General features: G+C 31.5%; 1 protein-coding gene across 10 annotated transcripts in view; it reads right to left on the bottom strand.

Moving 5' to 3' along the window:
* Positions 1–15,960, bottom strand: part of LOC145293304 (harmonin-like) — a 293,814-nt gene that overhangs the window by 55,351 nt on the left and 222,503 nt on the right. For 6 of the 10 annotated variants that reach the window (XM_080139937.1, XM_080139942.1, XM_080139938.1 and 3 more), the window contains one exon: positions 11,581–11,739. The exons of the other annotated variants lie outside the window; for them this stretch is intronic. In XM_080139937.1, coding sequence (XP_079996063.1) covers positions 11,581–11,739 — 159 coding nt within the window. The remainder of the gene's footprint in view (positions 1–11,580; positions 11,740–15,960) is intronic. 10 annotated transcript variants of the gene reach the window in all.

The following is a 15,960-nucleotide window of genomic DNA, read 5'->3' on the forward strand; positions in this document are numbered from 1 at the left end:
TTAATTTATAAACGATTAAAACAAATTTTTTAATATACACAATCATGGATATGCAAGCGACTTCATAAAAGGTTAACTAATTTACATATTCTTTTGAAAAACGAATTTCATTAATTATTCATTTTTTATGATTCCTTATTGATTGATTGGTTTCATTGAACTATTACGCTCAATTTTATTTATGCATATTTTCTACATTATGAATAATTTATGGTAAAAATGTTCTAGCAAACGCACATGTATATATATTATATATATATATATATATATATATATATATATAATATATTTAGTAGAAATGGTAATTAATAAAAACTGAAGAAAGTGCTCAATACTGTTGTAGAGCAAATATGCGTTTTATTTTTTATTACTGTATCTTTCTATTAAGTTACATTATTGTTTCAGCAACACGGCCGTTTTTTTGGCCGTCTGTAGCTTCCTCAGACTTTTAGTGAAGTCTGAGGAAGCTACAGACGGCCAAAAAAAAAACGGCCAAGTAGCTGAAACAATAATGTAACTTAACAGAAAGATACGGTAATAAAAAATAAAACATATATATATATGTGTGTGTGTGTGTGTGTGTGTGTGTGTGTGTGTGTGTGTGTGTGTGTGTAAAAGTGACCTTGTCTGTGTATGTGTGTGTGAAAAGTTCCTACCAAACTCCTCTCTGTAGTTTTGGTCTCCAGACTTGAAAATTCATATACAGAGGATTTGAACCTGTGGAACAATTTTGGTTTTGCTTTTAGTCTGTAAAAATAGTTGCTAAGGAGTCAAAATTGAAAAATAAGAAAAAAAAAAGTTGACGGAAGTCAAATAAAGCTGTTCCCCATGCTGTTACTTTTGCACATGCACAAAATCAAACATTTATAGCTTAAAGTCACTTAATTTTTAACCTTTCATATTCATCTGTTAGTAGTTCTGGAGGTCGTGTTGGTTTCGATTCTGGCGGATGACACCCAAGTCATATTTCTTCTTTATTTTTTAAAATCATTGCTATGTATACAGGGTGACCCCCAAAAAACGGGCCCCAACTCTAATTCGGCCCGTTTCTTAGTGTTTTGTCTGAATGAAATGAAACTTTGGCCATAACTAGGTTATTATATTCAAAACATCACATCAAAACGCTAGGGTCTTTGGCCTTTTTTTTTCTCCGTTCTACAGCATATGTTCTAGATATACTTTCTATGTTTTTTGTTTTTTGTTTTTTTGGTCACCCTGTATATATATTGTATAATAATCAATTGAAAATTGACTCTATAATATGAATATAATATACGAAATCTGAATTAAAACATAATATTTAAGCGTATTTTACGACTGGGCAACGTCGGTCAGTCTGCTAGTTCTTTATAAAAATAAAAAAAAATGTTCAAAAAAGTATAAATAAATATTTAAGTTAAAGAACTTGAAAGTCTTTTAATGTTACGAACCTTTCCTATTCAAACAAGCTAATAAAAATGTCAAATAAGTTTGCTTATTCAAATTGGAATTATATATTGCTAGTTGCCTGAGACGTTTTAACTGAGGAATGCCGACGGGGTTATTAAATCTATTTATAGGCAAGAGTGTTCCTTCTTCTAGCTTGATTTTTATCACCTTCTGACTTTGTACAATATCATCCTGTATTGGAAAGAAGCAAATACTCTTTGAAACAAGTTTTGGAAGTGGATGCAGTTTCACTGTCCAGGGTTTTGTTTTGTCATGAATAAGTCTTAATATTGCTTTTGTTAGTAATGTTAACTTGTCCCGACCCAGGAACAAAAGGGACAGATGAATAGAGTTTTATGTAAAAATAGAAACTGGTTTAAAGTGAAACGAAAACCGAAACCAGCAAACTAATAAAAGTTTGTGGAATTATTTAATGAAATAATTAAAAAGAAAATGTTTGTATCTTATTAAAAAAAAACAACTTTACTTATCATTCAACATTTAAATATTTAATTAAAGCATAAACATATTTCGATAAAAGTATATTTTCAAACAAAAAGAAAATCGAAATTAAAATGTTGTGTAAAAAAAGACTCTTTTTAAATAAAATAAAAAATTATTTTGAATAAAATATTTCTTTTAAATAAAATAAAATTATTTTGAATAAAATATATTTTTTAAATAATAAAAAATTATTTTGAATAAAATATTTCTTTTAAATAATAAAAAATTATTTTGAATAAAATATATTTTAAAAATAATTACACCAAACTTTCATTAATATGCTGGCTTCATATTTCGTTTCACTTTCAGTCAGTTTCTGTTTTTACATAAAATTCTATCTAGCAGTCCATTTCGTATCTAGATGGGGACATGTTATAATATATCAGATATGAAATATGTGATTGCTAGTAGATATTGACAGCTAGATGTGACACAAGATCAGAAAGTGGGTATGTCCAGCCAGCGCCCCTAAAGGAGGGGCACTCTGGCCTACCAAAAATTGCCTGGGTATCTCCACCAGCATTCCCCGATAGGGGCGCTTCAGGCAACAAGCAATCAACTTAACTCACCCAAAAGCCGGGAGGAAATGGCCTGGAAGAGTAGATCTCCTAGGTAACACCCAGTCGGCGTACCTCAATCCGACAGATACTAGATCAATTCCTGGCCCCACACCTGTCAGGCTGATTGTCACAAACGGATTCTTGATGGGTAATTTCAACTCAGTCTCCAAGCAACCGAAACAGCAACGAGACTCATCCATCATAATTAAAAATAATGGTAGGATATGTGAATGCTAGTAATCTTAAATATCTCAGAGATATAATCGTGATATTAAAAAATGCAGAAGAAATGATAAAAGATGTGTTCAAAAATATTAACATGGAAGTTGTATTCATAAAACGTTGTATTTATAAAAAGTAGTATTTATAAAAAGTTGTATTCATAAAAAGTTGTATTTATAAAAAGTTGTATTTATAAAAAGTTGTATTTAAAAACAGTAGTATTTATAAAAAGTTGTATTTATAAAATGTTGTATTTATAAAAAGTTGTATTTATAAAATGTTGTATTTATAAAAAATAGTATTTATAAAAAGTTGTATTTATAAAATGTTGTATTTATAAAAAGTAGTATTTATAAAACGTTGTATTTATAAAAAGTAGTATTTATAAAATGTTGTATTTTTTTTTTTTTTTACACAGTGATCACCACTTATCAAGGCCCGGAAGCCACTCAGGGATAAGGGTTATTGCAAGTACATTAATTTAGTGAGGAGATTTGCTGAAGTGTTTACTTAAGGGGGCGGTTCATTAGGAATTTGTTAACATTGGACTTGAAGACATCCAAGTTGTAGTCCGGAGGGAAACAGGCAGACGGAACAGAGTTCCACAGACGTGCAGTTCTAAGAAAGAAGCTTTGTTCATGGAATCCGCGTTTTGATTTAGGCACAGATAAAGAGTGGGGAAAATTTTTCACAGTGGATTCAGCTAGACGGGTGTTTTTCGTGAAAGATTGGCGAGGGGGGACCAGAGACTGGAGTTCAGACGAGCATCTGCCATGGAAATAACGATAAAACAAGGACAGGCTCGCAACGTCTCTTCTGTGGGAGAGAGGTTGCAGGGTAGAGAAAAGGGCATCCCCCACTAAGCCACGAAGTCTATTTTGTACTCTGTCAAGGCAGGATAGGCTGTTTTTAGCAGCTCCTGCCCAGATATGGCAACAGTATTCCATCCTTGGACGTACTTGGCTTTTATATAGATAGAGAATTGCATCAGTAGTGAGATATCTTCTGGAGCGGTAGAAGGATCCCACCATCTTTCCAGCGACCTTGGCAACAGACTTGATGTACGTGTTCCATTTCAGATCAGGAGTAAAGGTCAAACCCAGAAGCTTGTCAAAACACGGAGCCTCACCCAGACGAGAGCCATCCATCACAATTGATGCCAGCTGGGGATCAGAGCGTTGATGATGTAAGGATAGGAGTTTGGTTTTGGATGCATTAAAGGTAATCAGCCACATCTTCCCCCACTGAACCACGCGCTCGAGATCAGAGGATAGAGAATCAGAGAGAACTTTGTCATTTACAGCCTTTGATGTGTTGCCGTGTCATCAGCATAGATGTCAACGAATGATTTAATTATGTGTTTAGGGAGGTCATTGATGTAGATCAGGAAGAGAGTTGGGCCCAGGATTGACCCCTGGGAGACTCCAGCATTTATATTGCAGGCCTCCGATTTTTGTCCATCTACCACTACTCTTATGAGCCTATTGGAGAGAAATGATTTAATGATTGAGAAAACATTTCCCGTTATACCGTAGCTGGAAATCTTGTGAAGTAGACCCTTATGCCATACCTTGTCAAAGGCCTTTGATATGTCAAGAGCAATTGCCCTAGAAAGGAAGCCTTTGTCAAGAGATTCACTTATCCTGTGGGATATAACCGTCAGCACATCTGCGGTAGATCTTGCAGAGCGGAAACCATATTGAGTGTCACTAAGAAGGTTATTCCTGCTGAGGTGGTTGACTATTTCTCTATTTAATATGGATTCCAGCAACTTACTCATAACACAGAGAAGACTTATAGGTCTGTATTGAGAGGGAGATGACTTATCACCTGAATTCTTAAATATAGGGCAAACTGAAGAGGTCTTCCAGGGAGTCGGAAAGCACTTCTCCTTAAGGCAGTGCTTAAATAGTTTCGTAAGTATGGGAGCAAGTTCTGGTTGAAGCTTTTTTAACACTATAATTGGGATGCCATCAGGGCCAGTTGCTTTACTGGAATCTAGGTTCTTTATTAGTTTTGCAACCTCCTGCACGGATATTTGTATGTTACCTAGCTTGTTCTGTGTTATAGGAGGAAATATGGGGAGTTGATGGCCTTCGTCACATAGGGTAGAATTAGCTGCAAAGTTCTTTGCAAATAGTTTGGCCTTGTCTGACGCTGACGAGATGACCTCTGGTCCATTGATAATGGTTGGTATAGAACGCACACTTCTGTTCAGGATTTTATTTGTTATTTGCCAAAACTGGTGGGATCCAAGTCGCTGATCAGCTACCTTGGATTTAACAGACTGGGCATATTGCTCTCTTGCATTTTTGATTACTCTTTTACAGTGGTTGCTGGCAGACCTGAAAGCAGCTTTAGTTTCAGTGCATCTATTACGTTGGTAGCTATGGAAAAAGTGATTTCTGTGCGCGATAGCAGCAGCACATTCTGGGGAGAACCATGGCTGGCTGTTAGGTTTTTGTTGGAATTTTTTAGATGGTATGAATTGGTCTATGCCTACAATTAACCATTCGGTCAGATCTGATACTATAGAGGACACATCCTTTTTAAACATGGAGTGCAGAGGTAAATCAGATATGAATGTACGGAAGCTATCCCAGTCAGCCATAGAGTATCGGTATACAGTACGTTGGAGGGGTACGTCTGGGTGCTTCTTACATTTCGTTTTTATCTTAACTGATACGACGGAGTGGTCGGAGGATCCTAGAGGAGAATGAACAGAACATGAACATAGCTCAGGGGAAGTTGAGAGAAAAAGGTCTAAGAGGCTTGCATATTGACCGGGTGTATCGGGCACACGGGTGGGTTCGTAAACAATCTGAGTGAGGTCATAAGCAATGGCAAAATCATGACAAAACCTTCCGTCGTCATCTGTCTTATTTGAATGGGTCAGCCATTCCACGTTATGGACGTTGAAATCACCACATATGTGGATGTTAGCCGAGGGATGTGAAGACAGTATGTGGTCAATTTTCTCAGATATGCTCTTAAAGATAGTAACTCCGCTGTTGTGGGGCCTATAGAGGGCAAATATAAATACAGTGGTGTTAGCAAGTGCAACCCTGAAGCACATATAGGGTAAATTAGGATCTTCTCTAGAGATATCCCTGCCACACGGGAAGCCATCCTTAATGTAGGCACATATTCCATGCCCATGGCGATCTTGGGGGTCAGATTTAGCTGTTAAATTTGAGTATCCGTTAATTATGAACTCGTCTAGGGTAGTCATCGGTCCTATTCCAGTTTCACTTAGAAATAATATTCCGGTTTCGTCTCCTGTAATTGGGTTTCAACCTCTGGAAGGTTGGAACGTAGACCCCTGATGTTGGAGAAGGAGACCTGGTAGTAGGGGTCTACGTTGAAAGATGGGGTTCTAGGTCTGTATTTATAAAAAGTATTTTGTATAAAAATTGTATTTATAAAATTTGTATTTACAAAATGTGTATTTATAAAAAGTTGTATTTAAAAAAGCTGTATTTATAAAAAGTTGTATTTATAAAAAGTAGTATTTAAAAAAGTAGTATTTATAAAAAGTAGTATTTATAAAAGTTGTATTCATAAAAGTAGTATTTATAAAAAATTGTATTAATAAAAAGTAGTATTTATAAAAAGTAGTATTTATAAAACGTTGTATTTATAAAAAGTAGTATTTATAAAATGTTGTATTTATAAAAAGTTGTATTTATAAAAAGTAGTATTTATAAAAAGTGGTATTTATAAAGAGTTGTATTTATAAAAAGTTGTATTTACAAAATGTGTATTTATAAAAAGTTGTATTTAAAAAATGCTGTATTTATAAAAAGTTTTATTTATAAAAAGTAGTATTTATAAAAAGTAGTATTTATAAAAAGTTGTATTTATAAAAAGTTGTATTTATAAAAAGTTGTATTTATAAAATGTTTTATTTATAAAAAGTTGTATTTATAAGAAGTAGTATTTATAAAAAGTTGTATTCATAAAAAGTAGTATTTATAAAAAGTTGTATTATAAAAATTTCTATTATAAAATGTTGTATTATAAAAAGTAGTATTTATAAAAAGTTGTATTTATAAAAAGTAATATTTAAAAAAGTTGTATTTATAAAAATTGTATTTATAAAAAGTTGTATTTATAAAAAGTAGTATTTATAAAAAGTTGTATTTATAAATACAACTTTTTATAAATACTACTTTTTATAAATTGTATTCATAAAAAGTAGTATTTATAAACAGTAGTATTTATTAAAAGTAGTAATTATAAAAAGTAGTATTTATAAAAAGTAGTATTTATAAAAAGTTTTATTTATAAAAAGTAGTATTTATAAAAAGTTGTATTCATAAAAAGTTGTATTTATAAAAAGTAGTATAGTAGTATTTATAAAAAGTAATATTTATAAAAAGTAGTATTTATAAAAGTAGTATTTATAAAAAGTTGTATTTATAAAAAATTGTATTTTTAAAAAGTTGTATTCATAAAAAGTAGTATTTATAAAAAATTGTATTCATAAAAAATTGTATTTATAAAAAGTAGTATTTATAAAAAGTAGTATTTATAAAAAGTTGTATTTATAAAAAGTTGTATTTATAAAAAGTTGCATTTATAAAAACAGCAAATTGTGTTTAGACAAAACATTCATACAATATGGCCGCGTGTGCATTTCCCACCATTTAGTTAGTATGTTGGATTAATGCTGCACCCCAAAAGCAAAAAAATTTGCAAATAAAAATATTTAATTCACAAATTTTAAAAAGCTGAATTAGAAATCGATCAAAGTTAAAATTAAAATATTGTTTGTATTCTGCAATTTTCTTTTTACTTTGAAATTAAACTTTTTAAATATAATTCTAAATTCAACTTGAAAATTTGAAACCGAGCCTTTTTTTTAATTTGGAGTTCACCTTTTTTAGTTTCAAATTAACTTTTTAATTTGAAATGAACCTGTAAATTTGACATTGATCTTTTTTTAATTTGAAATTCAACTTTTTTCATTTGAAACTGATTTTTGTTAATTTGAAGTTGACTTTGTTTAGTTTCCTGTTAAAATGGCGAAAAAAAAACATTGAATTCAGTTTTTATGAATTTCTAATTCAGCTCTTTTGATTTCAGAGTAGAAAAATGTAGATAAACAAAGTCAGAAGTTATTTCCGATTCGTTTAGAAAATCGTGTGATCTTATTTTCAGATTAGAATTAAAATGTGAAGAATTAAAATGTGAAAGCAGTTATTAGGTTGTCCCATAATTTCTGGCGTCTTTTTATTTTTTTTTGAACTTCATAAAAATCCATAAAGTAAATGTTTTTGACGACTTCACATATCAATGAAAGGATTTTTTTTTGTTTCTGAACTTTTGAGATGATGATTGATATTTCGTATTATTTGAATTATTTGGACTACTGTTCTCATCTCCGATGTTATTCTCACGTTTCAATCGATGCGACCTTCGACTTTCTTCTAGTGTCTTGTTGAACTCGGGCAGCTTCCTGTTGAAATCGGGCATTTAATTATATTCTGTTGTCGGTTTACTTTGATTAAATCAGCTGCTCACCAGATTGACTTCATGGAAGTTGAGAAAATAGTGGCATGATACAAATGCTACTTGAACTCAACACCCGTGGCGTAGTGGATAAAGTACTTGGTAAACTTCGGTTGTAAGTTACACTCTTCTGGAGGTTGAAGATTCAATCCTCAGTGCAAGCGAGACTCAAAATACAATTGCGAATTACCTATGACTTCAACTGAGTCATGGCTGATCTAATGCGAGCATGCTATCCCCGTGGATTAAATGAAGGTTCTATTTGAAATTCCATGCAGATTCCTGAGGATGACATAAAGATTCCCAAATTTAACAGAAAGATTCCTGAATTTAATAAAATACACCTGAAGAAGGTCGAAGGTTACATTGGCTGAAACATTGTGAAAATCAGACTCAAGATGAGAACAATAGCCCGAAGAATCCAAATAATCGGATTTTTTGTCGCACTTAAGTTGTTATTTTTCATGATGATGATGATGATGATGATGATGATGATGATGATGATGTTAACGTCTGCTTTACATGCTGCCATGTACAAATTGACTTCCGAAGTAACCCATCTCTGGCCAGGCCCTTTTCTTTCCAATCCGTCCTGTCAACCGACCCTAAATTGTTCTATATCTTTTAAGTCAAACACTTTTACTCATTATTTTAATATATTATCGAAATCACTTTTACTCATTATTTTAATATATTATCGGAATCACTTGTTCTCCGCATCTCTCTATGCTCTTCAGATTTAATATTCCTCTGAAGTCATCAGATCTAAGCATCTATTTAAAACCCACGTTATACAACATATCATTTTTATATTATTTCTCTCCATGCAACGTACGTCCTCAACTCTCACTGGCCAAGTTTCACTTCCATCACTCTGCATATACACATGTCTGATAGACTTTTCTCTGAGTTGATAATGGTAAAGCTCTGCTGGTTAGTAATGGCAGGAATTCTCTGAATTTTTTCCATGCATTCCTAATTCTTGCAACTATACTAGCACCTGCTCTACCCAGTGCTCCAATGATATCACCTATGATATTACATGGTCATCCTTTATGAAAATAGTTATTAAATCAATGGCAATGGCACTGAATGTGTACATAACGTTATGATTTCATTGGTTCAAGTGTTTTAAAGTTGTTTAAAAAAACGTATTTCTTTTAGTCTGTCACTGATAAATAAATATTTAAAAAAAACATAACGTCAAGGCTTTATAAAAATTGGCGAATCAGATGTGATCATAACATTGAAATAGATGCATAATTTTTTTTTTACTCGTTAAGAACTGGCAAAAGCTATAGGCTGTTGACTTAGAATGCCTTATGCCAAATTGATTTGCGCTCATTTTTGCATTAAATTACTAATCCCCATTAATTCCTATTAATATTTATTAATCCCTATTAATATTTATTAATCCCTATTAATCCTTATTAATATTTATTAATTCCCATTAATATTTATTAATCCCCATTAATATTTACTAATCCCCATTAAAATTTATTAATGCCTATTAATATTTATTAATCCTTATTAATATTTATTAATTCTTATTAATATTTATTAATCTCCATTAATATTTACTAATCCCCATTAAAATGTATTAATCCCTATTAATATTTATTAATCCTTATTAATATTTATTAATTTTTGTTAATATTTATTAATCTCCATTAATATTTACTAATCCCCATTAAAATTTATTCATCCTTATTAATCTTTATTAATTCTTATTAATATTTATTAATCCTTAATTATATTTATTAATTCTTATTATTATTTATTAATCCCCATTAATATTTACTAATCCCCATTAAAATGTATTAATCCCTATTAATATTTACTAATCCCCATTAAAATTTATTAATGCCTATTAATATTTATTAATCCTTATTAAAATTTATTAACCCTTATTAATATTTATTAATTCTTATTAATATTTATTAATCCCCATTAATATTTACTAATCGCCATTAAAATTTATTAATCTCTATTAATATTTATTAATCCTTAATTATATTTATTAATTCTTATTATTATTTATTAATCCCCATTAATATTTACTAATCCCCATTAAAATGTATTAATCCCTATTAATATTTATTAATCCTTATTAATATTTATTAATTTTTGTTAATATTTATTAATCTCCATTAATATTTACTAATCCCCATTAAAATTTATTCATCCTTATTAATCTTTATTAATTCTTATTAATATTTATTAATCCTTATTAATATTTATTAATCGTTAGTAATATTTATTAATCCCAATTAATATTTACTAATCCCCATTAAAATTTATTAATCCCTGTTAATATTTATTAATCCCTATTAATATTTATTAATCCTTATTAATATTTATTAATTCTTATTAATATTTATTAATCGCCATTAATATTTACAAATCCCCATTAAAATTTATTAATCCTATTATTATTCATTAATCCTTAATTATATTTATTAATTCTTATTATTATTTATTAATCCTTATTAATATTTATTAATTCTTATTAATATTTATTAATTGCCATTAATATTTACTAATCCCCATTAATATTAATTAATCCCTATTAATATTAATTAATCCGTAACTGTGCATGGAACAAATATTAAAATCTGCACAAAATTTCAAATGTTTTGTACTTTTTTGCTTATAAACTTTTTTTTTTTTTTTTAATCTGGTTCTCCAAAACCTCAGTCTTTTAATCATTTTATGAACAAAAAACACTATTTTCACATATTTCTATTTTTTTTTTTTAATTTCTCTGAATTTTATCATGTTTTTCATAAGAACTCTGCAGTCTCGATCTGGCCCACGGACTGTAGTTTGGAGACCCCTGCCTTAGACAAAGATCATAAAGTTTGGAGGACATTCAGTCAAGTTCATGTCTATTTTGCAGTTAAGAGATTAAATATTTAATACTGAGAAAATAAATTATCGGAAGAAAAAACAATTTCATATTATTTGGATTCTTCAGACTACTGTTCTCATCTTGAGTGTTATTTTCACAACGTTTTGGTTGATGTAATTTCTGAAGAAGGTCGGAGGTTACATCGACCAAAACGGTGTGTAAATAACACTTAAGATGAAAACAGTAGTCCGAGAACAATTAATTTTAAGAGTTTCGTTCTAAACATGCAAATAACGTAAATCAAATTTGTTATTTAAATTATAAATTTTTCTTCTGCGAAAACAAAACAAAAAATTAATAATTAAATTAATTTGAAAGTTACGTTTAAAGAAGACCCTGAAGTTATGGGATGACCTGTGTAAATATGAAGTGAAGATTCGTTGTTAAAGATTCTGCGTGCTAGATGTGCTTTTTTGCAGGATGCGACTAAGGTAACCATACCAAGTTAGCGTTGCGCATGACCTCTGCCTTGTCCTGCCAAAAGCCCTGCATCTTAATCGTCCATTCCTTCTTTGCAGCTGCTTTTTCTTCTTCTTTTTTTATCTGCTCATACAATTCTTCCTGTTGGACTTTCCTCTGCACTGCTAGTTCTGCGTTCTCCTACAGAAGAGCACAGTAGCAAGGCGGGTCAGCGGTGTAAGAAAAATAGTGGAGTTAAAAGTTGATTTGATGCCATTTTTTGATTAAGAAAATATTGACTCCCATCAAAAAAAAAAAAGAAAGAAACAGAAAAACTGATAGTCCATAACTCCATCCTCCACAAGAAAAAACAAAAGAAAATAAAAAATCTTATGATATACATACTTGTGATGGAAAAAAAAGTATTGTACACCAAAAATTATGTAAATTGATCAAGTAATTTTAGTTTTATAAAGAAAAGTATATTTCAGTATCTTTTACAATGATCCCCTCCAAATGTTAAGAATGGCTTTCTAAAATTTAGCAAATTTTTTAATTATTTGAAATTATTTCTCTTGTTTTGCAAAATGGTGTTGAGAAAGCGTCGGCTCTCGTTTAGTCATTTTTAAAATAAAACTACTTTATCAATTTACATGATTTTTGGTGTATGATATTTTCTTTTCGTCATGGAAACCATAACGAGTTTTGTATATTTTTGTCTTTTCATGGAGGAGAGGGTGGATCTTGCATGGACTTGGACTTACACACACGCACACACACACACACACACACACACACACACACACACACACACACACACACACACACGAAACAAGATATACTGCTTTTGACCAACTTTATCAATATCCTACATTCCTAAGAATCGAAGTAAATACTGTTAACCAAATAAATTTGTTTTTAAATATAGTTCTTATAGAACTTTATAGAATGTTAATACAAGAAATATAAGAATGTGTGTTAATACAAGAAATATATATATATATATATATATATATATATATATATATATATATATATATATACATACACACTTGTTTGCTTGTGTGTTATAGAAATCGATATGTGAGCAGTTTAGAACATTCAAATAAGTTTCAATAAGTTAAAATTTTCACAGAAAGCCAGTATTTAGTTATGCTTATCGGTCAAAGGGGGATAACTCTGAGTGTAACAGAGTTATTTCCCTTGCTCGTCTACTTGATGGTCTTTTTCCATTTTCATGAGTTTACGTTTTTTTTTTTAATGTTTCTACTCTCTTCCCCCTTTCTAATGTTTTCGTGTAATACGTATTTATTTACTGGCACCTGTACAGTTTAAGCAAGACATTAAAAATATGAAAATATCGAAAAAAAAAAAAAATTATATTGTACGTATCTGTTTTGGACTAAAGATCTCTGAAAAAAAATTTCATTTAATTTGATCGAGTAGTTTTTTTGTTTTTTTTTATAGCGGAAAAAACACATTTTTATGAGAGCGCATTGAAGTCAACCAAGTACAACTGACATTTGGAAACGGTATATTTACCCAGATACGCTACTTCCGAAGGGTGTAAAAATGTATTTAAACATATTTTGTTAAAACAGGAGGATATTACTCACCAAGTAATTAAACGATTGTAAAGAAACGTCTATTAACTTTACACGTAGTCAAATTGGTGAGTACTGATGTAAGTTCATTCAAATATGAATTAATTGCTCAAATATCTCTTAGCATGTTTGCATGTGCCCTGAATCAATGGCACCTGGGAAAGTATGAGACGCAACCTGAAATCAAAAATTTTCGGCCAAATTTTACCTTTCGGTGTTTAAAAATGATGAAACTCAATTGTACACACATCGTCTGTGTATGCAGCATCATTTTTATATTTTGGACAAATTAGAAAACTTTCTGAATTTATTCAAAATGTTCTTTTTTTCTGGAAGCCAGTTCGATCCTTTAAAAAGGCAGATTTGTCTTCAATAAACCAGTTGAATCAAAATCCACGGTCCGGCCCGTCTGCTGAGCTTTGAGCCTGCTAGCATGTCAATTAACGCATACTCATACTTACAAAGCACGCACGCGCGCACGCGCGCGCGCACACACACACACACACACACACACACACAAACTACTTGAATTCCTTAGTATCGTTTGTTCGCCATTAACCAACTCATACATTGAAATATTCTCAACCTTTCTCACTGAACTTACTTTCTAATATGAAAAAAAAACAAGAACAATAAACACTAACCCTTATCAACAACTTTTAATGAAATATAATTTATATAATTGAACGGAGAAATTTTGATTACCATTTTCTGACCCATGTAACGCACAGCAAATAAACTATCATCTCTGACTTTTTCAATATATCAACTAATGGATCTCCTCTTGTTTTGCAAGAACTCTAAAATATCTATGAAACTTCTATGTTTTTTTTTATTGCTGTAAATTTCCATTTTAAACAAATATAAAATAATCTCTTTTGTGAATCTATGCCTTCTGAACTCATTATTCTGTTTTTGCTTATCGTATAACATGTCTCCCGTTTTCTCACATTTAATGATAAACCTGCGCAAGCCTTTTCTAGTCTCACACAAAAACACGCGTTCACATTTCAAGCTATATTACTTGTCATATACATACGCGCACACAAACATATCCACACACGTACATATATTCACGTTCGCGTACATACACTCACATTCACGTGTATATACATACACGCTAACGTACACACATGTACTCACACACACGCACACACGGACGACGTCACTTCCCCTTTCAAAGGAAATCCACACATGCGCAAAAGACCACCGGAAACACCTATATAAGAAAGAGCAATAAGCGGCTTCTTCCTTTTTCCGACCTGCCTTTCCGAGGTGGTTGGTCGGCGCACCAGCCACCGCCGTTTCGGCAGGCGTGCGCACGCGCGTACCTCACACCACTTGCTACTATGTGGGACAAAAGCTATCAGACCGTACGTACACTTTATACGCTTTCTATCTCCATAACCTGGATTGACTTTCTCACTCTATCTCCCCTTTGTTTTGGTCCATCAAAACAGACATGTGCGCGACTCTCTACTGAGCTTAACCCTCTACAGGCCGGCTTGCCACTTCGCATTTCTCTATTGCATGCCCCCTTTCCTTCCACGCGTGTAGTCGTCAACGGCTTAATGAACACGTGTACACCCAAGACTTTCATTTCTCAACAGAAAATAAATGACATGTTTATTTTATTCTGGCATTTGAGTTCTTTGTTTCCTTCATTCAATTCGTTTCATTATTTTTTCTTGTAGCGAGTTAGGGTATTTATATCCTAGTCTTCTACAAACCTAAATAAAAACCTCCAAAACCAGTCAAACCTTTCCCTAAATACATTCTGCCTTGATAACAACTGTGCTCTATTCTTTGAAGCTATTTGGGAGAAGAAATCATACACAACTCACACAGGTCTTTACAAATAATGGAGAATAAAGTCTATTCATACCTGCACATAATTTTTACTGGAAAGAGACACATTGAAAGTACATAAATATATTAAGTAAGTAAAAGTACATAAAAAGTATTAGTGGTATAGCTAGAGGGTGGCGGGGGGGGGGGATCCGGGTGACAGCAAAAAAGGGATGACACAATGTCACCCCAACAACCTAAGGTGCGAAAATAAGTCTGAAAATAAGATGTATTTACCATATATTATGTAAAGTTTTAATCTTTTCTAAAATATTAGAAATTCTTACATTTTTTTTAAAATTAGTAACTGAAGACTATTTTTGCCGATGTTTATGGAAAATTGTAAACCCTGTATTTTTTGTAGTTTTTTATTTGAAATCATTTGAAGACACGCATTTCATTTTCTTTTATCTGTGAAAAATAATTCGAAAAAAGATTAAGTGGTTATATATATATATATATATATATATATATATATATATATTTTTTACACAGTGGTCACCACTTATCAAGGCCCGGAAGCCACTCGTGGGTAAGGGTTATTGCAAGTACATATATATATATATTTCAGAATGTGAGAAATTAATAAATTCCACAGCCAAACAATGTCGCAGCCCACAAAGCCCATGACAGTCAACAAACTGGTTCATTGACTGTCATGGCTCCTGTGGGTTGCGATGTTATATATATATATATATATATATATATATATAGCCATCCACGTACAATACTGCTTCGCTGTTTCACAGCTTATCAGTGCAGCTAGACAAGCAACTACCTCAAGCCAGGATCGAAACCCAATCGACCAAACGAAAGTCGGAGCTTTTAACCATTGCACTATACGGCTGCTGCTATGCGGGCAGTGAATTAACAATGTTTTGACATTGTCCAAATACCTAAGCTCAATTTGTTTACACAAAGAGCATCGCTTCATACACTAATGGTAATTTGTATATCACTTCCCAAATGC

Source organism: Euprymna scolopes, chromosome 14, assembly GCF_053919585.1.
Source record: "Euprymna scolopes isolate OS-2025 chromosome 14, ASM5391958v1, whole genome shotgun sequence".
Taxonomy (NCBI): Eukaryota; Metazoa; Mollusca; class Cephalopoda; order Sepiida; family Sepiolidae; genus Euprymna; species Euprymna scolopes.